The sequence below is a fragment of the Vanessa cardui genome, chromosome 24 (genome assembly GCF_905220365.1).
Source record: "Vanessa cardui chromosome 24, ilVanCard2.1, whole genome shotgun sequence".
NCBI classification, from domain to species: Eukaryota; Metazoa; Arthropoda; class Insecta; order Lepidoptera; family Nymphalidae; genus Vanessa; species Vanessa cardui.
The window spans coordinates 6,464,854-6,491,768 of NC_061146.1; the positions used below are offsets into that span (position 1 = coordinate 6,464,854).

Sequence of the window (26,915 nt, forward strand, 5' to 3'; positions counted from 1 at the left end):
AACCGTTTTAGGAAACGTCATGCAATGTTATCATACACAATTTGAACATATACTAAGAATGTTTCATATGAAATACGCCCCGTATGTGTGTATATACGTGTTTGTCAAACTTACTGTAGTGAAAAAAATAAGATACAGGTCGAACGGAGTTTATCTCTTTAACAGTACTCAGTATTATTGTGTTCCGTTTTGAAGGGTGAGTGACCCAGTGTAACTACAGGCACAAGGGACATAACATCTTAGTTCCCAAGGTTGATGGCACATTGACGATGTAAGGAATTGTAATATTTCTTACAGCTTCATTGTCTATGGGCGATGGTGACCACTTACCATCAGGTGGCCCATATGCGCGTCCGCCAAACTATATCATTACTTGGTGGTAGGGCTTTGTGCAAGCCCGTCTGGGTAGGTACCACCCACTCATCAGTTATTCTACCGCCAAACAACAGTACTCAGTATTGTTGTGTTCCGGTCTGAAGGATGAGTGAGCCAGTGTAACTGCAGGCACAAGGGACATAACATCTTAGTTCCCAAGGTTGATGGCACATTGACGATGTAAGGAATTGTAATATTTCTTACAGCTTCAATGTCTATGGGCGATGGTGACCACTTACCATCAGGTGGCCCATATGCTCGACCACCAACCTATACAATATAAAAGCGACATGGTAACTCATGCAGGTCGTTATAAAGGTATTGTATACATTTTCACTCACTTCTACGTTTAACGGGCTGCGAACCTACAACCTTGTCACTCTCAATATCCTTGTCGTCCCTGGGTTCCGGTTTCGTTTCCAAAGTGGCCTTCGGCACGTTGGCTATGATCTCCGGTTTCTTGTTCGCTTGGGACAGACTCGTGGTGCTTCCCATCAGAGGTGCCTTCTCCGATTCGTGCTCGCTTTGATCGTCGTCGGATTCATTGTTATCTGGTTTCTGTGATTTCGGCTGGAAGTAAATAATAAACATTAGTTTTTTTTCCTATAGATTATCAACTCTATACACCCGCACCATCTCGTCACAGTTACGAGTATTTTAAAACGTTATTTTTTGGACTACTAGATATTTTCTGTTTCTCATCACTAGTCCGTCTGTCAAAGAGATCAAGCTAACTTGTACAGGATATGATAATTATAAGACTTTGGTTGAGGTTACTTTACAAATATTCGCCCTTGCTAACTTTATCCGAAGGTTAAATAAGCACTGCATTATATTGTTATACAAAATTTTTTTTAGTTTGATGGCTTAAGCGATTTGTTTTTAGCCTTATCAATGACAAAAAAAAAACATAGAAACATAACAAACGTCTAAAATTTTCAAAATTGTTTTCCATTGTTTTAGGTCGACTTTCGACCCCTCGGGATAATCTACTCAATTCAAATGTTATACTTAATATTCAATATATAATACAAACAATTATTATCTGTATATTACAAAATATTAATCATTACATTATTATATTTTTAATCTGCCAGCATGAATATTGCATTGGCAGATACTCGTAATGGCGGGAAAGTTGAATCTCGTATTTATAATCTTTATAAAATTATATAAGAAAATCTAAGAAACATCATCGCAATTCTTAGTTGTGAGTCTCAATTCAATTTAATGTTGTGTGTTCATAACGATTTCTTTAACTAAAAATTACTATACACAGATTTATACAAACTGTCTACCGTATACTCAAAACGGATAATCGATCTAGTTTTAGTTATCAACCCTCTCATACATAACTAATTGTTGACATAAAAGAAAGTAAACCGCCTGAATTTACATAATATTTATTCAAAAAAAAACATCGCAATGCACCATGAAAAAGATTTCCCCTTGTTAACAGCACCATACACGTAAAACGAATGGAAACTTTCAAGCAAGTATCTTTAAACATAATGAAGTGTAAAAATTATCACGTTTGGCCGAAATATATTGTAGACCGCTTTCACTTGAGTTCAGTTCATTTGTAACTAAACGCATACTATTATGAAGATGAAGCATTTGTTTGTAGACGCTAATCTCAAGATCTAACAGTGATTTAAGACAATAATTTAATAAATAATAAATATTGCACCAACATCACATACAATACTCTGATCCCAATGTGAGTGGATAACACACTTGTGCTATAGAAAATCAGAAGAAACGGCGTTACCACAATCACCCAAGACAATATAGAAAACTAATGAACTTTTTCAACATCGACTCGGTCGGGAATCGAACCCATGAAAACCGATGTATAAACTGCACGACCACAGGAGTCGTGATTTTGGATCAGCTAGACCGTTAAAGAACGAGATAGCAATACAATCATGTCTTCTAATTGGTTTTGAATATAGGTGCATAAATCCCTTTGAAGATCATTAAATATAATATAGATAGAGTATTGTATATACGACAAGCTTTCAAAACGAAACAAAATATTCTTTATTCAAATTATAAAAACGTTTCGAAGTTAAGACGCATGTACACTACCGTCGGTTCGGAAAGTCTACCGAGAAGAACTGGCAATGATAGATCAGTGATATATAGAATCCTTAACAGAATAACGCAAGTTCAAACCTAACAATTTGCCTTATGACATATTGCCCGTGGAAGAAAACATTGCGGCGTAAACTGCAAATACAAATCCAGTACATATGTCCAACACTAAAACAGCACGGTGATATAATCTCCAAAGCTTTTCCTTATGAGAACAGGCCTTTGGTATATTCAAGGGTATCAACCTACCATATATTGACTTGATTATGAGATAAAAATATACAGATGCAACACATAAGAGAACTCAACATATAAACAAGATGTACAACTATAATAATCGACCACAATGATTATTCCCACCCTTAATATCTGACCTGAATCTACAATACTAAAACCACAAATAACGGAGTATAACCAGCAGGCTTCTATTGCATACCCAGCGTTAAGTACACGACCGCAATGTTAGTTCAGATAATATAATTTCAAATAATCGAATCTGTCTATCTGCGTCTAGATACGGCGAGCTTGTGTAATAAAAACCGACTTCAACGCTACGCCTCGACGTAACGCTTCGTGTAAAAAACTCAACAATGTACAAACACCAATCGTAATCGGAGTATACTGAATCCAACGCAGAACCATCAAAAAGTAGCAAAAAAAGTATTTTTCGAAACCAATAAAAAGGTTAAAAATATACCGATTTTCGGGCTATTGAACTCTGATTCCTATTCCAAATGAAATAAAATCAACTAATAAAGCAAATATTGGAAATCATTGGCTTATGTATTTAAGTTGGATTTAAAATTGGTTTACAAAAAAAGTTGGTGACATCCTTTTTGGCCAACGATGGTCCCAAACGTTTTACTTGCAAGTTATATGCAAAAACAGAAGTGCCAATATTAAATTGATGATTGATATAATCCGTTCGGATTATGAAAAACTTCAGATACAGGATAAACTTTTGTAGTTGAATATTTCTAATACTTTCAAAATCTTATTCAAAACCTCTCGCTAACCAGACAACTCGTGCGTCGTAGATCACAAAGAGTTAAAGTAAGTGCACTTAACAAAACAAATAAATCCTGGAATACCGACCGGAATAACTTTAGGAAGGGCGCGTCGGGTATTTATGGAGGACGACACATTTGAACTTTACTTTAGAATAAAAATGTTGATGCAATTGTTTTAACTAGAGCTTGCGAAGTCTTTTATTTAGCTTCCTTCTTCTGTTCATTTTTTTATTAATATTTTTGTTATCTATATACAGGGTTATTGGTAATTCGACGTATATCCGTTAGGAGTACATAAAAAACGTGATAACTCAAAAATGGTTCACTTTTGGATTATGCATAAGAGGGTTAAGAGTCACCCCTATCACCACCCAACGGATATACGTCGAATTATCAATAACCCTGTATATGTATATTGTATATACTAGCGACCCGTCTCGGCTGTGCACGGGTGCAATACTAATAGGCATACATAGGGCTACATACAGACAACGGTAAGCAACTTTTATTTTACTGTTTTATACTATGTAATGATGACAAGCCAAATACTATTCATTGATTAATCACGAAATCTCATAAACTGTACACCTACAAACTTTAAATTTGGAAAGTAGGTCCCTTAAAGGGATTATCCGATATGATTATGATGATTATGATGAATTTTCAGGAATCTCCGACCCTATAGGTGTAAAACGGGGTTGGCAGTTTGTATTTTATAAATTTCGCGCGGGTAAAGCCGCAGGTTCAGCTAAATATTAATAAAATCAGCACAGCTCGTCAGTAAAGCCATCGAAGAAAAAAGAACTATGCTTGATACAGATAGAGAAGAAAAAAGTACTGAACTATTATTACTTTGCCTATTGATATATACAGATAAAATATATTTATCAAGGCGATACAACAGTCATATAATCTATGATTTGTCCTCGTTCGTTTTGTAAATAGGAGCTCGCGTACGGAATAATTATAAATCTAATGATAAAATGTAAAATTTTAATTTTTATGGACTATTCCCTCCAATTGAATATAAAAGCCAAATAAACAAGTGATTTAAAATTCATTTTGTAATTTATTATATTAAATTCATTATATATTTGCGCACAAATTACGTTTCGAACGAAAGGCAACTGTTATCGGGACTTTGTATGTAAAATTAAAGTAAATAATAAATAAAGAGCCGAGATGGCCCAGTGGTTAGAACGCGTGCATCTTAACCGATGATTTCGAACCCAGGCAAGCACCACTATATTTGTGTTTATAATGCATCTTGTGCTCGGCGGTGAAGGCAAACATCGTGAGGAAACCTGCATGTGTCTAATTTCATCGAAATTCTACCATATGTGCATTCCACCAACCCGCATTGGAACAGCGTGGCTGAATATGTTGAAAGCCTTCTCCTTAATAGGAGAGGAGGCCTTAGCCAAGCAGTGGGAAATTTCAAATTAACTCTTTTTACTTTAATAAATAAAGATACAGTGGACAAACGTTTTGTAGGGCAGTGTCGGACTATCAAAATTGTCGGATTATAAAGTACCTACCCTACAGCCTGAGAGTAAGGTAGTCTATTGTATATTAATCGAGTACAATGTAGCTGAGCTGTTAGCGAATCGCGTGGAGCAACATTACAAAACTAGTATCACTATAAATAATTATATATGTCAGCGTGATGAGGATAATAGTTTTAGCCGTTAACATTATGCTCATTCAAATTCTATTGCACCTACACACACGCGCAGTTTAAGAATTCATTGTTTTTTTTTAATATTTATTTTTATTAGACGTCAAAATGTAAAGAGAATCTACTTCCTAGTGTATTATTTTAGTAAAATATTATTACATCTTTTTTTTAGTATAACGTAAACTAGGAAATGTTTTTCTATGTGTATAAATAAATAAAATTAAAATGTCGGTATTTGATTAAATAGCTGCCTTTTTAAGGCAATACTGCAATCTGTACATCAAATTCAAAGTTGCTTTAATTTTTGACTATCTGTTTATCCGAGGTTTAATCTTATAATAGATAAAAGTATATATAAAGCTAAAGAAAGGATTTCAATATTGGTCTATAATTCAATTCCAAAATCTTTTCAAAAGCTATAAAATATGATGCTGTTAAGTTAAGATACCATACAAGTAAAACAGAGAGAATCAGCAAGTATGCAAATTAAAATATTGGCCTTAAGTTAACTTCCAACTACCTAGAAAGTCTGTTGTTTGTGCATTCCGATAGTTGAGATAAATAAAATCCTCAGATAAACATATATATCAACGCTCCTAACAAAAACACATCTAAGAAACATTTCAATGCAGTTAAATAAAAAAAAAAAACCAGCCCGCTCCTTACCTTATAATGGAATCTGTTCTGTAACATCTCCATCTCCCTGTCTCTCTCTTGCTTGAACTTATTACTTATCGTCGTCTCGCTTATCGTATGCTCCTTATTGAAAAGCGCCGCCAGTTTCCCCTTGATACCACCACCCAGGGAACTTTGACTGATGTTGTCTTCCGCTAAGCTATCCTTCGAATTCGCCCTGGAGTTCCTCTCGGGCGTGTTAGATTTAGTCGGTGTTTTTTGCGTCTTAACGGGTTTATCTGTAAGAGCAAAAAGCTTGTTAGGACGGGGTCAACGTTTATGTATTCGATAGCTCCGTCTAGTGCCAATGGTTTTTTTTAAGTGTAATCGTGTAGGTATCTCGTTTGAATGTTATCTAGTGTGAGTATATCATTACGAATTTTAAATACCCCTATAACAGATATAAATATTCATATTAGAAAACACATTTTTTAAACGATAAATATATAGAATATTTTGATTTTATTAGTTAATTGATATTTATAAGCCAATCAATTAATTCGCTTAGATTTTATATATGACATCTGTTGACAACATACAATATTATATATCGTGACAGCTGTTGTTAAATATAAAAACATAGTAATATATCATATAAATAATTCAAGGCTCGTAACCAATAAATCCAGATTAAAGAAGGTAAGGTAAAATAAATAGACTGTATATTTCCAAGCACTGGGCAAAGACCAAACACACCTATAATTATTATAGTACTGGCTGCATTCATAGATTCGTACCCGATTTACATCAATAAATATATCGATACTGCATTCATACATTCGTATATATTATCAATGCAACGAACGCGTGACATAAACCTAATCCCTCGTGTCTGCAACTACGAAGACATCACGTAAAACTGGAACACAATTACAAAACTATTGCTGACGGCAGTAAATCTGATCAACATCGACTAGTCGTCTGTGACCAATGAAGTTATCCTATGTTACAACTTATTACGAGAGGTAGGTTTGGGAAATAAAGGAGCTCTAGATTAATTACATACTATAAAACAAAGTCGCTAACCGCTGTCTGTCCCTATGTATGCTTAGGTCTTTAAAAGTATGCAACGGATTTTGATGTGGTTTTTATGAGTAGATAGATTGATTCGAGAGGAAAGTTGTTCGTATAAAATCATGGACAGTATAGTAAAAACACTGATAATTTTATCAGTCTCTAATGTGATGTCGTAAATGAACAAATTTTGTAGTATTTTTAGTATCAATACGTGCGAAGCCGTGGCGAGTCGCTAAGGTATTATATAGTACTTGTGTTGTGGGAACTGCGATAGTAAAACCTAATCCTAGTTATTTACACAAATGCCGTAATTATGGAAACCGAGTAACTGCCTCTCTGGTGTTAAATATATATAAAAGCAGATAATTTAGTGCGACTGTTTCGAAATGTCGCGTTTTGATTATTACGAAATTGTCCGATATTACCACGTAGACATTATATACAAAGTGATATAATATCACATATATGTATATATCATTTGAAAATATACTATTCATAATAAATATACGAGTACATATATTCCTTAATTAAAGAGAAATATTAAAATAATTTAAATGTAAGATTGTAGTAACCACGATGAGAAACATTTATAAAATAAGGTTGAGATTCTATAATTTCAAATATAATTAGATTAAGTAATATGATCCTTGAACCTTTCGAAATTTACTTTAATTTCGTATTATTTTAATAAAACAAATAAACATTATAAATCATGATATATCAACTCACATATCTTGCAGAAACAGGTTTACTATTTGCACAACACTTAACTGGTATTCATGAAATACCAACGAGTATCGTCAGAGAATATCAAAAGTTCACAAACGTTGCAGCTTGGTCGAAATCTTTATAAAATAATAAAATACACAGACGACAGAGCAATGTGCTTTAGCGAACGTCACACGACGAAATGGCACCGATCGCCAGCCATCGGTCATAGAGATCTGTCAATTCTTCGACGTGAGGGACTCTTATTGACATCGCGATAGGGTCGAGGTTCGCATGGCAATTGCGCCGTGATCTTCGCAAGTCCCACGCCCGCTATTCAGCTGTCGCCAACGTTTCCACGGTCGATCGGTTCTATTGGATTTTTCGGAAACGCCGTTCGGTTCCGGTAAGTGGATGCGTTTCATAATGAAACCCCTTTACGACGACAATAGCCGCTGACTATTCGATCGTGATTTCACAAGATTATTATGAATCAGATATTTTATTTAGAAATTAAAATTTAACAGTAAAAAGGTATTACAGTTTAATTCCGCTTTGTTGTATTGAAATTCAGTAATTTTGGCGCCATTTTAAGACTTATACGTATAGCATATATAAATTAAGTTCTTGAAGTGTTCTCTATTAATTGGTATTAAGGCACACCCATCTGCGTAGGTAACACTCACTTATGAGATATTCTACCACCAAAAAACAGTATTCAGTAACTACAGGCACACGGAATATAACTTCATAGATTCTAAAGTGGCGCATTGGCAATGTAAGGATGGCCAATATTTGCTCTTTATCTCATTAAAAAAAAGTCCATATTCAATTTAAATTAACGGTTATAAAATGGAACTATTTTATATATAAGATAACCTTTAATGTGTGTAAACTATTATATTAAGAAGCTATTTTACTATAACAGCGAGAAAACAAATAGAGCGATGGACTATGTAGGTCAACATAAGTTAGTATTAGTTTTAAGTTTTACGCAACACGTTGACACTTATCGTTCTCTCGATACATTGTAACTGACCACGTGACCATTGAAACAATTAAATAAAGAACCTCTTTTACGTGACAAAAATACCTTTGATGTAAGGCAGTTTGTAAAACGTTAAACCAAACTCTATGATGCACAGACCAATCATTGTAGAGTAAGGTTTTTTAAAGACATAGTTAATGAAATTGCCAATATTTGTCTTATTTAATTAGGCTTATACTATTTACCTTAGATATTAACAAACACTACTGCCCTAGATGAGTATGATGCCCTGCCCTAGATGACTATGATGAGTTAATTTATAGACATTTTCACTCAGGATAACGTAAGGGCTTTTTAAGATACACCCAATATATTCAAATTCTTTACGCATTTAAAGTCGTTTCTATATGGGCGAATATAGAAACTCATATACATGTATGAACTCTGAAAATATTACTCGTCTGGGGTAGTCGTATAAAAAGACAGCCCAACGACAGACTAACATCACTTTTTATACTTATGGATACAGAAAATATTAATCCACTAACGCATATTAGTTTAGGAGCAAACATTAAACAAAAAATATAACGATTTTTTTGGTTGTTCGTGTATACCACTAACAGGATATTAACACCTTATAAGGGTTATTTTTAGTAAATCTGTAACTGGCTTCACTTCGACACAGGGGGAAAACATGACTCGATAAAATTCTGAGAACTAGATTTGAAAGTTTCGCATACTGATTACCATATACGTGTATACATATTATATTATATATATATGTAGTATAAAAAATTGTGTATCTATGATCAGAACGAGCATACAATTTTAAATAGCACGTAGATCTTTTCCGCATAGTTTTAATCTAGCCGCGCCTTATATCGACATATTAATGATTACGGCTTCATTATTAAACTATTGCCATGTATAAATTATGCATTTTTATATATAATGTTAACTAAATAGATCGTGCCCAAGACTATAATACATATATATGTATAATTCTAACAAAACTTTAGGAAAAATATAAAAACACGAAACTGATATTGCAAACACATTGTCGAAGATGACATAGGTAGCTAGCATCCATTCAGACTTAACACAAACACACGCAAGAAAAGTTGCGCATGGCAACTAGTATTATGTGTAACGTCTGCATAAAATATAAATAATGGAAGTTAATTCTCAGCAGGAAAATGAATCCAATTCGTTGCATTACTAATTCGCTGTATTCAGGTAAATCGTTAACACTTTATTATACCTATATTATATTAAAAACAAAAGCTATTCATACTTATTATGAATTTGAATAAATGAATTTTGACGACCTCCGTGGTTGAGTGGTGTTTACACCGGTTTTCATGGTTACGCCACTCCGAGGTCCTGGGTTCGATTCCCAGCTGAGACGATGAAGATTATCATTAGTTTTCTATGTTGTCTTGGGTCTGGGTGTTTGTGGTACCGTCGTTACTTCTAATTTTCCATAACACAAGTGCTTTAGCTACTTACATTGGGATCAGAGTAATGTATGTGATGTTGTCTCATATTTATTTATTTATTATTATGGAGACAAAAGACTTAACATTATCACATTTTATACTACAATTAAGTATTCTCATATTTTGTAATATGTATGGCACCAAATCAAATCAAAACAATTTTGTTACAAGTAGACTACACAATGAAGCGTTTTTGAATCGCCGATAATTAATACTACCACCGTTTCGGAAATCAGCCTCAAGCGAGAAGAAACGGAAAACAGATATACAATGGTATTCTTTACAATAATTAGTGTCCCATGATGGAACTCGAGCCTAAATTCAGGCGTTTTTTTTCTAAAAAGTACTCTTTTAATAAATAATAAGATTAATTATTAATTAAAGTCTCAAATAAACTTTAGATATTTTGTATAAGGTATATACGTTACATCCTTAACAATATATGATAGCAATACATATAATGTTAAAGTAATGAATATTAACTAAAATAAAATCAACACTTATGAAATATATATAATAGTAATATATTCATCTATAGCGACTAGGGTAAATTTGAAACATGCAAAGATTGAAGATGTCTTTGTACAATTGTTGATAGTAAGTACCTAATTACGAAGATTCACTAGAAATTACATCATGCAATCCTACGTTATTGAAATCTATGTAATACGTTATTATCCAAAATAAACTTAACATATCAAATGTACTGTGACATTTAAACGAGAAAAATTGTCGAAATAAAGTTTAATATAGAAACAGATAATAATTAAAGAATCTTTTCTTGTTGTTAATTATAACTTTAAAATTGATTAGTTCTGTTGAAATATCACTAAGAGACATGCTCTGATTGAGATATGCTAGGATAAGGATTCCTTGGACAATTGGCTGGTATGGACTGGTACATTGGACCAAAAGTTCAGATTCGATCCTGAGACATTGAAACTACCAGCCAACCCATATAGCCTGACCCTGCGGACTTTATAGTGTATTAATTTCTACAATCATGTTACAAAGGAGTTTGATTGGTTGTTTGAGAGATCGTGCTCAGGGCCTACTATGATTAGAAAAATTATTTCTTAGATAAGTAGGTTTATCGAAAGATCCTTTACGACCAATGCTGCATAACTTTTTATGGCAAATATTCCTTTTAAGAGCTTCCACGCACGGCTGTGTAAACGGTTGTTGTTTTGCAGGTCATAAATCAGTTATTTGTAATCCCAATTATAAGCTTTCATAGTACTTCTACTTAATTGGATTTGTACAAGCCCACCTGGATACATACCCTTTACCGCCTAAGAGAAATACCTACTAATGTTTGTGCTTTGATTTTAAGGAAATGAGATGTTGTATCCTTTGAGTTTGTGTAACTACATACATACATTTTCTTTATTCATAAATTGCCTATCGAAGATGGGACGGATCGCTCGTCACACATAAGTTACTATACGAATAAAATAAGTACTAGAAACATTTAATGCCTTCGTACCAATCGCGTTCTTAAATTATCTTTTATAAAACATTTACATAAATCGACAAAGAAATAAAAGAAAATAAATACAATCCGTACAATAATTGCATAGAATAAAAACCTATAGTAATTTATAGATAATTATAAAATTACCAACCAATGCAAACAGTACGCCGAGTTTTTATTGCATCGTTTTAATTACGCTATAATACTCCATATTCAGTTGAATTGCGGTATATAATTGTGTGCATCATATCAACAGATAAAAATATAGCATATGAACAAAAAGGTACGTTTATAAAGGGCTCTGTAAGCCAAGCTGTCCGGGCAAGGTCGACGACATACGAAGCAACCTTGATCGGTGATTTAATGATGTAACTCGTAAGTAAATTCGGATGTACAAATGTTATTAAACAAGCGACTATATACATATGTATTTATACAAGCAGTGACCGCGACTTCGTGGGCGTTTGGATTATACAAAAAGTTGTTGCTGTAGCTTAAGTCACTTTGTATTGAATTAGCCATCTAACATACGTAAAGTCGAAATCAGTCCAGCTGTTCCAGACATTCGTCGGAACAAAAACACATACAGAAAAATAATGTTGATTTGGTAAATGTACCATATATACAGACATTTTTAATATTACAAACATACACTTTAATTTTCTTATGTGTGTATATATATATATGTAGATATACATAACTCTTCTGCACTTTATGGATATTTTTTTGAAACTTTTCGTTGATTCAGACTTGACCCGGTATGGCTCGCTTGAATCCACTCGGTCAATTTTTTTTTTTTTAATTATTCATTATCTTTTTACCATCCAAGTCGGGAAGGTTGTAGCTTGCAATTTGAATGATTAATCATTCATACACGCAATTCTAACTCAAGTGTTGGATTGATTGAAATTTGCATTTATATTTTCGATTTATTAGTAGGAAAGGACATAAGCTTCTTTAAAACCTACAACCCTAATAATAAATAAATAAACTAAATTACTCTCATAACATTGGCTCACTGATTCATCTATCAAAAATACCAAGACTCGTTTACACAAGTTACAGCAGTCAGCACTACCATTTACTGTGCAAACTATAAATCTATATTAATATTATAAAAAATAATGTAGATCTGTCTGTCTGTTGCTCTTTCACGACCAAACCGATCAACTGAATTTGATGAAATTTGGTATGAATCAAACTTGACCAAATAAAGGATAGGCTACTTTTTTGCATGGCACATGACAACAAACACCCTAAAACGAGCAAAACCGCGGTACAAAACTAGTAATGTATATGACATAGAATTCGTATTGTACTACATCACAATATATGAGAAAGTTACTAATGTAATGTGGTCGTTACTGAGTATCGTGGGGGTTTAGTTAATAGCAAATAAAGTATACGTTGTATTCCTTTGTGACGATCTCTTTACATTAAGTACACGGTACTGTGATCCAGTTTCATTCACATGACATTTCTAAATTATACCCTGTCATGTACTTGCGTCATGTTTACCTACATGCGTAACAATAACATTACAGATAAGGCGGAGTGGATAAAACACGTGAAGCTTATATATTGGACAACATCACATACATTACTCTGATCCCAATGTAAGTATAGAACGACACAACTTAGATGTAGCATCGGCAAAATTCGTAAAACCGATCACATCCGAATTGAGTACCTACGCTATCCCAAATTATCAATATTCATTTCTTATGTGAATATGATCTTTACGCAAACGTATTAACTTATAATATCAACAACAACAACAGCAGCCTGTAAATTCCCACTGCTGGGCTAAAGGCCTCCTCTCCCTTTGAGGAGAAGGTTTGGAGCATATTCCTCCACGCTGTTCTAATCCGGGTTGGTGGAATACACATGTGGCAGATTTTTTTGAAATTTGTTACCTGCAGGTTTCCTCACGATGTTTTCCTTCACCGCTGAGCACGAGATGAATTATAAATACAAATTAAGCACATGAATCAGCGGTGCTTGCCTGGGTTTGAACCCGCAATCATCGGTTAAGATGCACGCGTTCTAACCACTGGACCATCTCGACTCTTCTAACCACTGGGCCATCTCGACTTGTATTGACCTAATATATTCGTCAATTCGACACGTCGATTTACATTCACTTGTTTTTTCGGGTTGAACTGACGAGAGAATCTATCGCGACGAATAGCATCGAATGGCGCGATAAGGAGCTATTTCTATTGGTTGTGTAAATCGGCAGTAATCGATTTTAGTTTCATTTCATTGCATTTTTCGATGATACATCTTATTTGTGTCGTACTATAGCTAAAGCATTTGTGTTATGGAAGATCAGAAGTAACGGTGGTAACACAAACACCCAGATCAAGACAACGTAGAAAACTAATGAACTTCTTCTACTTCGACTCGGCCGGGAGTCAAATCCGCGACCTCGGAGTGGAGTACCTATCAAAACCGGCGTAAGCACTACATGGATAAAGAACAAAGAAAATTACTTCGCAGTGGGACTTTTTTGATTCGACTATCTTCAACGTCACTTAGACTTATATGTAATATATAAAGTTGTACATCTGCCTCCGTTCCGACTTACGCAAGTTGACATATGTAAACGAGAAGATTCGATACGTCACATAGACCTACTTTTACAACATTATACAACAACGCATTTGTCCAAATCGACGCGCCGTTGAAACGCTACTGGTGTGACCGCACAATGCAGTTTTAAACCACACTCGTATGTGAGAATTACGATTTATTGTAATCCATACATATAATACAATTGGAGTGTCTGTTTGTAATATTAAAATATCCCTATATTAATCAATGCATATGTATATATACACGGTACATATACCAAAACAAATTTGTTACCATTTTGTCTGTCTGACCGTCTGTTTGTTCCGAGTAATCTCAGGCATGGCTGGACCGATTTTGACGAGACTTTTACGGGCAGATAGCTGATGTAATGAGTAGCTTAGGCAACAAACAATAATTTTTTTGTTAAATTCAAATACGAACGGAGTCGTGGGCATAGTGATTTTTGATATAAAAAGGACTACTATAAATGATATTCTCATTTTAATAAACCAATCAAAGAACAATTCGCTACGTTAAGAAAAGTTATAAACAATTGTTAAGACACAAGCTCTTTTTTAGTTTTGAAACACTGATCGATATTAAATAATTCTTTTAATTTAAATCTGCACTTTAATTGGTCGATCACAGTCGATGACAGATTTGATAACCAATCAGCGTTCTCTATTGGTCAGATCAATAACACTAAATCTTACTTTGGGTAACGTACGAAACAGCCAAATATTAAAGAACCAATAATTACCTACTTTCTGACTAACCAGCAAAACGCCAGCCAAAAGCCAGCTAACCTTTGAACTATTACAATAACTATTTATGTTATTGTGATGTCTTAATTAACAGTACAATACGCTTTAACACAATTAGCGTGATGTTTTAAAGAAAATATATTAAAGCGCCTTCAGCGATAATTAAATCGAATCAGAAACGTTACATTAAAATTTAGAATTAAAAAGGAACCCACACACACATTATTGAGAAAGTTTAACTTTAACAGAAGATAAAACCGCGAGTTATTGAGCGTTAGAATCGACAATGTGCATCGTGGTTTGCAGAGATTTTCTTCAAAGGCGAGCCACATTTTCGTGAACATTTCGTTTGTTCCACTTTCGAGCTGTAAACCCGCTCTGTGTGACGGAACGTCGTAAACCCATTTTTGTGGGTCGACATCAGTTTAAATCTATACGTTACATAACGAACATTATGCAATATTACTTTTTGAATTAGGATCATATAAAAAATGAACCCTGCTAGCTTCATAGGCGATCCTCCTTAGACTTACCGATACTACAAGCTTATATGTACAAAGACATTATTGCTTTTGTTTTATTAGAAAATAGATTTTCATTTTGATCCTTTACTAGCTCTCGCCCTCCGCGTTTAGTTATCAAGTGTCCTTTTATCGATTATCGCGACACACAATTAAACTTACACAAATAAATTACTATATTAATTAAAACTAGCGACCCTTCCCACGTTCTCACGGATGGACATAAGTCTTTTTTTTTCTAATTTTTTTACCTATTTTTTATATATTTTTTGTTGCTTGTACAATTGTCATTCTATTTCAAAACTTCAATATGAATCCCTCAGTCTATGACCGCATGAAACCCGTTCAGTAGTTTTGGAGTTTATCGAGAATATACTGACAGACGGACTAAGTTTTCTAATATGTAGTTATATTAAGATAAGCTCTTATTATAATTATGAATAATCCAAAACAAAATGTCTCCGGACAAAGGACATGCTGAGCGTACAAAAACAAACCCAAAAACCCAAGATGCATCACCGTTACACGTCCCACATGTACATGTACATGTACTGTTTAGCATGTAATGTATGCCGAGTTATTTACATTATATTCGCAAATCGCAGACACGGTGACACACTTGAACGCAAACAAAACCGATCGAAAACTTTACCGTTTTATTACCGCTATTCTTTTAAACGCACGCTAGATTATCGTAGGGTTGTCACACGTTTAATTTCAAAACAATTGTTGGGAAATGTTTTTTTTACAGTAGCAATACCCTACGATTTTAAAGGTAAAAATTAATTACCGTAGGGTTGTCACACGTTTCAATTTAAAACAATTTGGTTACTCTATACTCTGCGATTCTAAATGACACGCGACACTAGATTATAATAGGGTTGTCAAACGTCTAAATTCAAAACAATAGACCCATAATTTTTTGTAATAGAAGAGCTCCGAAATTTTAAACGACCCTAGATCATTTTAGGACTGTCAGACATTTAATTTAAAACAATTGGCCCATTTTTATTTCACTTAGTTGTACTCCGATATTTATCCACGTGAACTTTGCATTATATACGAAATATATATGCTAGTACAATTTATTGTATTTAAATAGAAGGGCAGCTGGGCTATTTTAGAGAAGAATATTATACGTATGTATAATATCTTATGTACGGCTTTACCTTTTACTAACCATTTACGGTGGATTTATTAATAATGGATTATCCTTTTACGACCAAAATATCTAAATAAATAAAATAATAATAAATATGAGACAGCATCACATACATGACTCTGATCCCAATGTATGTAGCTAAAGCACTTATGTTATGGAAAATCAGAAGTAACGATGGACACAAACACCCAGACCCAAGACAACATAGAAAACTAATGATGATCTACATCGACTCGGCCGGGAATCGAACCCGGGACCTCGGACCACCATGAAAACCAGTGTACACACCAATCGACCACGGAGGTCGTCGCAAACTAAAACTGTATTATTTATTACTGTATAATTATCATCTGTGTTTACTTGCCTGTACTATCGTATCGGATGGAATTTCCATAGTTTGAACTGAAGCTCAAAACACGTGTGGACATGTGCTTATGTTTTATCTTTATTTATGATTGAACATTTATTTGTTATTTTGCATTGTGTTCATAATTATATACAAATAAAATTATCATAATATTAGATTTTAAATTAACATGGTTATTTTTATTATTAAAGTTAATAATTTCGGGATATTTATGACAGTCTCGTGAAAAAGACATTCGTATAGTAGGACACAAATTAGATGTAGCATCGGAAAACGCAATGGAATGAAATTAAAACCGATTACTGCCGATTTACACGACCAATAGAAATAGCTCCTTATCGCGCCATTCGACGCATAGTGCTTGTAAGTGCATGTAAAACCATGTGTCAAATTGACAAATATATTAGGTCATATGATATTACAAGTTATTACGTTTGTGCAAAGATCATATTCGCATGAGAAATAAATATTGATAATTTAGTATAGCGTACTCAATTCGGATGTGATCGGTTTTACGAATTTTGCCGATGTGACATCTAAGTTGTGTCGTACTATAAATGATGTCGAAATATCGAGCTCCACCGAACAAAAATAAAAAACATGGTAAATATCCCGAAATTAATAACTTTAATTTTATAATATTATTTATACCTTATAGCACTCCGTTTTCATAATTCTACAGAATACTATATATACATTTGAAATCATCTTTCTATGTGGAAATGGTCACGTAATTGTCCTGTAGTATATACGTTTTGCTTAATAAGTAATATATAATTTTGTTTTATATTCACGGACAGACAAAAAGATCTTTATAAAAATATGATTTATGACATATTTCTTTTGTTTTTGATATCCAAACAATACATCATTTCGAGCTATAACGCGCGTAACAAAACAACTTTTCTTATCAGATCGTCGACAGAAATTACGTTATTATAATATTCGATGATATTTTTTGTATTGTATTAGAAAGCGTTACGTTATACTTGTCCAATCATACTAACTGACTTACTGAATTTTATTATTAACATTTTGATGGTAAGTATTACCACCGTCCATAGGCTGTAGTTGTAAGGAAAATTAAGAATTCCTAACATCGACAATGCACCACATTGGGTGCTAAAATGTTATGTCCCTTGTGCCTGTTACACTGGCTCACTCAAAAATATTATCAAATATCGTTGCTTGGAAGTAGAATATATATATTATGAATGGGTGGTACCTACCCAGGTATTTACACTCGCAGGAACCCATCTTAATCTTACATTACGACTATCTTAGATTTAGTTCGAAACACAGTTGTGATTTTTTGAATTTCTGTCTATATTTCCTTGATAAAATTCGCCAGGAATTTTGCAAATATGTATCTTATCAGGGTTAAGTTAGATGCTTGACCACCGTCACATAGTACTTCGCTATGTTGTTCAGTTGTCTATGTTCGTCTTACTTGATGTAAACAAACAGAAATCGTAGAAAATACGTAAATAATAGCTGCTCCGAGGAACTTACGAGTAAATGTTTACATTCGATGCCATTAATAACACATTAAACAGCGTTCCGACCGACAGTCGGAGGTGTTTACGTTGCAGGAAATAAACACAACGCCTGATGAGACTGGAACAGATTGAGCGAACAAAACGATCGTTTTGTGGAAAGTCTGATATCTAGGGAAAGACTAATTCAACAGAACCCGCCTCTTACAAACTTTCTTTGTAACAATATATTTGAATCAATCGGTGAATGGCTACGTACCACCTTAACGCCAATAAACAATACTTAATGTTATACTATTCTGGTTAGAAGGGCGAGTGGTTTAGTATAACTTCTCGTACATACCATCTCAGTAGAGTTAGTAAAACATTGACATAATGGCTGATGATCCATTGAAAGTACCGAATCTATAATACAGAGTCTGTGCCGCATATATCATTGGTCCAAAAGCACTAAGTTTAAATAAGTAATCTTTGTACGCACTATAATAAAAATAGTTAATGACAAATTATGAAAGGAGTGCTTGCATTTGCTTTTTAGGCATTGCCTGCAAATGTCCTAATACTTAAAATATTCCTTTCAGATTAAAATATCTTTAACATAAGTTTAATATAAAAAAAATGCATTTAATTTATTTTGTCAATTTTATTCAAAAGATAAATAAATTAAATGAGGCCTACTCAGAATTTCACACATAAATTTGTCTTTCGATCGATTTGTGCATCTTACAAAAACCTATACGATCTAAAGGCCAATATAATTAAAGGCTATTTAACACATTAACTTCTTGCACTAGAAATTATTTATATAACAACGAGTACAATACAAAAAAAAAGATATATAAAAAATGAACATCGTTTAAAACGCCCAGTAAGTACCCACATATAAAAAAAAAAGTTATGATAATCGCAATGAGGTAAATAAACATGTAAATATAAACCATACACAGGTGTCTGCGGTGTAAGTGATACCCACATATAACAAACAATACGAAATCAATACGTAGCATAATGTCACGTGTTTATAAACAAGGTGATCGGGCTAGATGCGGAAAGAAATCCGGAGCCTTCGTTGCACCTTGTGCGTTGTCCAGCAGTGGGCTGCGATCAGGTTAGAGCAGAGTTAAGTTATCTTTGTTTGTCAGTCGTCCACTGATGACTAATTTTGTCATGTTATGTCTCCATTACCATAACGAATTGTTTACTTACTTATTAATTACGTGTGATAGTAATTATTTTATTACTTCAAATGTGTGAAAAACTAGCAACACTATTACGCTGTACTACCTACAAAAACAACAACAACAGCCATTTCTATGAAATTAGACAGATGCAGATTTCCTAACGATATTTTCCTTCACCGCCGAGCACGAGACGAATTATAAAACACAAATTAAGCACATGAACATTCAGTGGTGCTTGTCTGGATTTGAAACCGCAATCATATGTAGGATGAACGCGTTCTAACCACTGGGCCATCACGCCTCTCACACATAATACATAGCAGGTAGGCAGAAATATTAACCAATACTTACATCGCCAATGCGCCACTAACCTTGGAAAGAGATAAGATGTTATGAGATTTACACTATTGAAGTAACAGGCGTGAATTTCATATCCTTATCTATAATATCTATCACCAGGGCCGTATTTAGGGGAGGGCAACCGGGGCAACTGCCCTGGGGCCTCCACAAGAGTGAGGGGCTACAATAATTTTCAACGTGTTAACAAATACCGAGATATAGTCAATTTATAATAATCTTACTACTTAATGTTTTAAAAGTTACTGATACATGAAAATAAATCATAGATTGAAATAAAAAAAAACTTAGTAATCAATAATATAATTATTAGGGTCTTCACGCTCCTGTTGGTCTAGGGCCTCCACTGCTTTGTGGCCCCAGGGCCTCCACTGCTATGTGGCCCTAGGGCCTCTAGAACTTTAAATCCGACTCTGTCTATCACGCAAGTAACTGCTAAGTAAAATCATCGAAACTTAAGGACAAACGAAGTCTTAGGGATCGATTTGCATAAGCAATAACAATTTTCCTATTCAACAAACATAATTATTCTCGGAAACGACCAGAACATTTGTACTTAATGCGAATTGAATTATTGTATTGAATTTACAATTGTTTTATTATTGTACCGAAAAAAAGATAAGTCACGCATTCTGCGAATTATGAAACATGCATTACTGGGCGGGATTAGTTATCTTACGTAAGCGAAGTTTACTTAACGAAATATATACAAACTATTTGTTGGCCTTGGCTTTGCTCACGTTTTAGGGGTTGGTGGTCACGTGTTAAAGAAGAAAAAGTAGCCATGTCCTTCCTTGGAGTTTAAGTTTGCTTCATAACAAATTTCATCAAATTCGCTTCATTGGTTTGGTCGTGAAAGAGCTACAGACAGACAGACTGACAGACAGAGTTACTTTCACTATAATACAAGTATACTAAGTAGGTATAGTATAGATATACAATAATCATTTTAAATAAGTAGTAGTAGTAAGTAATCTGATCTCACTGACTGGGGTATGTAAAACTCACTCTAATGCCATCAGAAACACTTAGTAGGTTCTCAGTTCTGATTGAGTCAGTGTAGCTACTGGTGCATAGCATCGTACTGTTCCCAAATTTAATGGAGCGTTGAATATACAAGGGATGGCAAATATACATTACAATAGTTATGTGTACATGGAATGACCCGCTATTTCAATTTGGATTATACATATCTGCTTCATGTATACGGTTTTTGAAAAAAGCTCAATTAAAAGTCTATCGACCTCAAAGAATTACTAATTCTGACATTTAATTTAAGAGATAATGGTGTTTAAATCTAGAATATCGAGACGTTATAAAAATTTTCAAATAACAGTATAACAGGTTTTGGACTGGGTAACGTTTTTAGATTTCGCAAAATTTTATAAAAACGCTGACATCTTACATCGAAACTTAAGTATTTAAATGCGTGATAAATAAAATTGTATCAAAATTATTTCTAGCGTATTGATAATTGAAATTTAATTATTGAAATGAACATAATTAACTACGCCGATTATAATATTTTACATTGTACTAGTGATCCGCCGCTTCGCCGATCGCTTAGATAATCATAAGTCTAAAAGATTATCCCCTTATTTATATTGGTGTCAATATATCTTACTTGCTGTAAAATAAGAATATTCCATTTCATGAATCCTGGGGCCTAATCGCAGACCACCTACTGGGTACAATTTACACCATACATTACAAAACCCACCCACTCAAACATACCCAAAGTATATTTTTTTCTTTTTCAAAATTCCTTTTCAGTCATACACGTACAAAATGTATATATAAGCGCTGTTTTTGAACGGATATCGGTTTATGCATCGTTCATCGTATTGTAAAATAATAGTTGTTCTTTGCACTAGGGAAGATGTTTCTAGAACAGTACCATCACCATAGAACAGGTGGCACGGGAACCGTATCGCTCATTATTCACTTAACAATTTAAAGAGGCAATGCATCCCGAGCCAGAAATTAGCTCATCAAATATACGTTAGTATACCTCCATATAAATTCAAGGATTTACAAAATTCTCAGTATATAAGAAAAAACACAAACATTAACTTACATGTACACACTTCTGTTTCAAACATTTATATGCTACAATAAAATTACAAGATAAGAATAATACTTGGCATTATAAGGAAATCTTCGGCCGTTGCCTTGACACAGCAAAAAAAAAAGCTATACATCACTACAACTTTCAAATGTTTGGTATATATAAACCTGTCTCGTTTAGGATTCAGACTAGATAAGACCTAAGTCTTGCCCAATTTAATATGCAATAGAGTCGATAATCGCTCGAACGTTGCAAGTCGTGAACTCCTTATGCTGATGTATGCAATGACCCGCGGTGAATAAGCTGGACGGACGAAATGTCTACATCGGTTTGCAATTTTTGTTTCTAAGTAGAACTCGTTTGAGTTTTTTTATCGCCTTAAATATCTTTAGAGACTAGCTTGACAGGATTTTTTTTTTCATCTCAGTACGTTAAGTGTGTCTGGAATTTATTTTGGGATATTACAAGCAGTTGCCGAATCATTTACTTATGATAAAAATTGTTTTGGTACTAATCACATTTAATAGACGAGAATACGTTTATTCATCTTATCTAGGAGAGATTTAAAAAGGGCTTAAGTTCTTAGTTCGGAAGGTTGGCGATGTAAGGAATCATTATTATCATTACGTAGTGTAAAACAAAGTCGCTTACCGCTGTCTGACCCTATGCATGATTAGATCTTCAAAATGACGCAACGGATTTTGATGCGGTTTTTTTAATGGTTAGAGGGATTCAAGAGGATTTTTTTTATATAATACATGGACAGTAAAGTAAAGAAACACTTAAGAAGTTTTTTTTTTAATGTGATATCGTATAAAAACATATTCTGTAGTATATTTTGGTAGCAATTTTTGTACCCGTGCAAAGCCAGGGCGGGTCACTAGTTATTAATATTTCTTACAGCCATGGTCAATGTACCCGCCCTTCTATTGTTTTAAAAAGCTCCCATGTAAGCTTTTACAAACTCGTGACACACGATAATAAAAGCGTTTAAATAACATAAATCGTTTTTCAAAATTAGTGTCTGAGATACAAAATTATTTCTCAGCACACAGCTGGTAAAATTATAAGGATATTTTAAATAAGCATTTTGTAATTCCCACGTCAGTTTTAATAAGATAAAATCATGACCGTCGATCAGTTAATTAATATTAAAACGAAGAATAACTTAAATATAACACTGTGTTTAGGTTTTTTCTGAATTCATCATTGGCCATAACAATAAAACTACGACGTGTCACGGTATATATACATAGAATAAATACGTAGATCTTAATAGAAATAACAGTAGGTTCTAACCCGGGCGAGTCCAACTACACACACATAAGATATTTATGGGACATTTATCAGGTGTTACAGAACCACCTGGAAGATATTGCTGATGAGAAGAGCAGCTTGCAATTGCATTCTTTACTTTTATAATCTAAAACCATTATACGTAATAAATAAGAAAATTTACACAGATCAAATGATCAAATGTGCAATAAAAAAAATATGTTTCGAATAAATAAAGGGTTATCAATTCGAAATAAATAAAATAACAGTAGTTTTATATACAAAGAGTACTTTTGGCAGTGTTGCCAAAATTGAACCAACCTTTCAATCATAACAGAGGTCAACGACACTCGACTCATGTCTTATCAATAAAATATTAAGTGTAAAATCTTGTACTTCAATTTTTATTACCCAAATATAGCTTACGTTTTGTCAATAAATTAAAAAAAGAACATATTAAATTTAATGATACCTGTCATTATAATACGACTCAATTATAGCTATTTTATGAAATATTTTTGACGTAATATAAATTAATTTTGTAAATTTTATTATGTTCGGAAAGCCTAGTTTCGTATGCGTTGTATCGATTGGAGTGCTCTTTCGGGCAATCGAATTCAGATGCGCAAAATACCGTACAAACCGCAAATACTTAAATCGCATGACGAAATTAAGATCTAAATAAAACAATAGATTCAAATATTAATTAAATATAAAACTATTAAAGGGCAAAAAAATACTTTCTAGTCTACTTGAAATCTTCAAATACTCAAAAATACTTTTGTTGTCCATCAAACTAAGTTCTAAAGGTTGTTGTCCTTGGTTAAAAAATGTGTCAAACAGCTGTCAAATGATTATCATTTTGCAACAGTATAAAATTGGAGTAACTACGTTATTATTTATGTGTGAAGCAGATCTGGCCTTTATAGTGAGAATTAATCTGTGACGACACAATGCTATAGGTTGTGAAATAACAGTATCTTATGAAAACGTTCTAACATAACTATTTAATTTAATATATAGAAGTCGATTTAATATTATATTTTATCCGACGTATTTTTATTGTATGTGACAAAAAGTTGTGTCCTCAAACACAATTACCTGAATGAAACGATAAAAAAAAATGGTGTAATCTGTCGTAACATAAAAACTTTTTTCCGAATACCTTATTCGACCGTAAAGATGACAAATAAGAGTGAGTGTACAAAATGTGTGTTGTCGTGTTTCGTATAACCATTAGCACTAAACTATAAATAGAACTGAACTTACCTTTCGTGTCTCCGTGCAGTGTTTTGACGGAGGGTGCGAGGCCGAAGGGAGCCTTTGGTACTATCGCGACACCCTTGTTCTTTTCGAACAACGCTTTGCGTTCACGGAGCGACATCTCGGCCGGGTCCTTCTCCTTCGACCTAGGGCTCCCGGTTTCGAACATGGCCGCTCTGGACAGCACGGAGCTCCTGTCGACATTGCCGTTCGACCTCGGCGCCAGCTTCCTGATGACCGGCGAGCCCTGAGACGCCGGCCTGTCATCTTGCTTTGTTTGTATACAATCGCTCTCGTTGTCGTTCTCCTCCCGTTCGACCACATTGTTTTCTTTGTCCTTTTCACTTTCACAGTTTTCGTCCAGTTCTAATTTACTCGGCGGCGTCGGCGCCCTATACTTTTTAATCGAAGGTTTTTTTGTCACCGCGACCGGCGACGCGGCCACCATAGTCGCCATGTTGGGGGCTGGAGCTGCACTGGGGGTTGTCGCACTCTTCGGCTCCTGTCGGTCGAGTTCGTGTTTCGTCGGGGCGAATTCGTAAACGAGCCGCGATTGGGTGGCGGAGACGCGGCGGTACCCCTCGCCCTCCTAGGATTGGACAAGGGCAGCGGACGGCGCGGGGTGAACACGTGCTCTCATGATATATCGATACGTCGGAGGCAAGTTTGTCCGTAAGTGGGTTAGCGACGAAGTTGCATCATGACGTTGACGTTTGTACGTTACGTAATTAGACGGAAACGGGTCAGGGAAGCGGGTTAAGTCGGTGACTTGTAGGGATTGACAAAGGTCGCTGCGATTGTTTGCGTCAGTTGCGTGCGGGCCGTGAGGCTCGGGAGGCGTCGAGCAGGCGACTGGCGCGTTGAAGCCACCCGCCGGTGCCACACGTGCGGAAACCGGCTGCCGATAATAATTTCGACGCGCTCACTACGGGACGTTGCAGTTTCATACGAGGAAATGTTAATGACGTCCAATTTTCGGTTAATGAGGACGTTATGTCAGTGATGACATGCGTTATATTTACGTTACAAACAAATACGAAATTAACACAGGCATTAGCGCGATTAGACTGTTATTATCAACAATTATTATTATAAACAAATAGAAATATAATGTAATATTAATATTCAACAAACGAATGGTAATAACTATTTTATATTAAAATAGAAAGGCTGAGAGCTGTTTGTATTTGTTTTCAATCTTCAATGTAAACAGACCGTTTCCAAATAGGCATCGGCGTTTGACACAAAGACCGCTGTAGTTTATTTATTATAATCAGCTGAATCGAATGAACTTTATACCTATACGTTTAAGGACTAATATCGACTATCGGTTGCGTATGACTGTACAGGCGAATCGTGAACAATGATCTTTTTCTAGTAAAAACAAAGGAGCGAATGATTTCCATTAAAGACAAAGAGTTAACGAATTTTCGTTTTCCATTTAAATTCAGTACATATATTTGACACAGATTTACTAATAATACACAATGTAAACAGTAAGATTTTGGTCGTAATTATCAGTTGCTTTGACACAGTGCTTAGAACACGTAAATCTTCACCGATAATAATAGGTTTCTTAAAAGCTTAAGTTATATTGTCTTAGAAATCCTACGATCTGTATATAGTTCTAGTTTCCGTCCCATTTAGGGATGGGGAAGAGCTATTACTAGTAGTTCGTACATTATCCGGGACAAAGAGTAACCAATCTGTTATTCCATGCTGTGCTATTATCAGTCTCAGTGCCAATTAACAATCTGATCCCTTCAGCTGTACCGTCATGATTTAGTAGCAAATCAAAAAGATAAACATTTTCGCATTTATAATATATTTATAATATTTTTAAGATTGCAAAAACAAAAGGTGGCCCTCTTTTAACAAAAGCATAATATAAAAACCTTCTGGGAAAAATACGTATACGTGCCAAGTTTTTAGTGACTAATCAAAAGTAATTTGTCGAAAATTAATCAATCGAATAACATGTTATAAAAGTAATAAGTAATACGCACTCGTACGCACACATGCAAACCCAGACACGCTTACATATACACAAATTACGTCATCCATTTCTTGTAATTAGTTTAATATTTAATTTATTATTCTCTGTATTCTAATGCGTATTAAATTTAATGGAACAATTGTCTTTAAGTTCAATTTAAATTAATGTATATTGTTGTATTAGCAAATTAATAAATAAACATGTAACGCCTTTCTCATATACATATTACATGATAATAAATAATAGTTTTGTTAGTTGGATTTATACCAAATTTCATCAAATTTGGTTAAACAACAGACGATTAATACAGACTGACAGAGTTACTTTCGCATTTATAATATTAGTAAAGATATAATTAAAAGCATAA

General features: G+C 34.2%; 1 protein-coding gene across 1 annotated transcript in view; it reads right to left on the minus strand.

The window, feature by feature from the left end:
• The window catches only part of LOC124540015 (anillin-like), a 66,357-nt gene that overhangs the window by 17,275 nt on the left and 22,167 nt on the right, over nucleotides 1-26,915 (minus strand). The window contains exons 7-9 of the mRNA XM_047117414.1: nucleotides 24,559-25,141; nucleotides 5,827-6,074; nucleotides 717-945 (exon numbers count right to left, since the gene is read on the minus strand). Coding sequence (XP_046973370.1) covers nucleotides 717-945; nucleotides 5,827-6,074; nucleotides 24,559-25,141 — 1,060 coding nt within the window. The remainder of the gene's footprint in view (nucleotides 1-716; nucleotides 946-5,826; nucleotides 6,075-24,558; nucleotides 25,142-26,915) is intronic.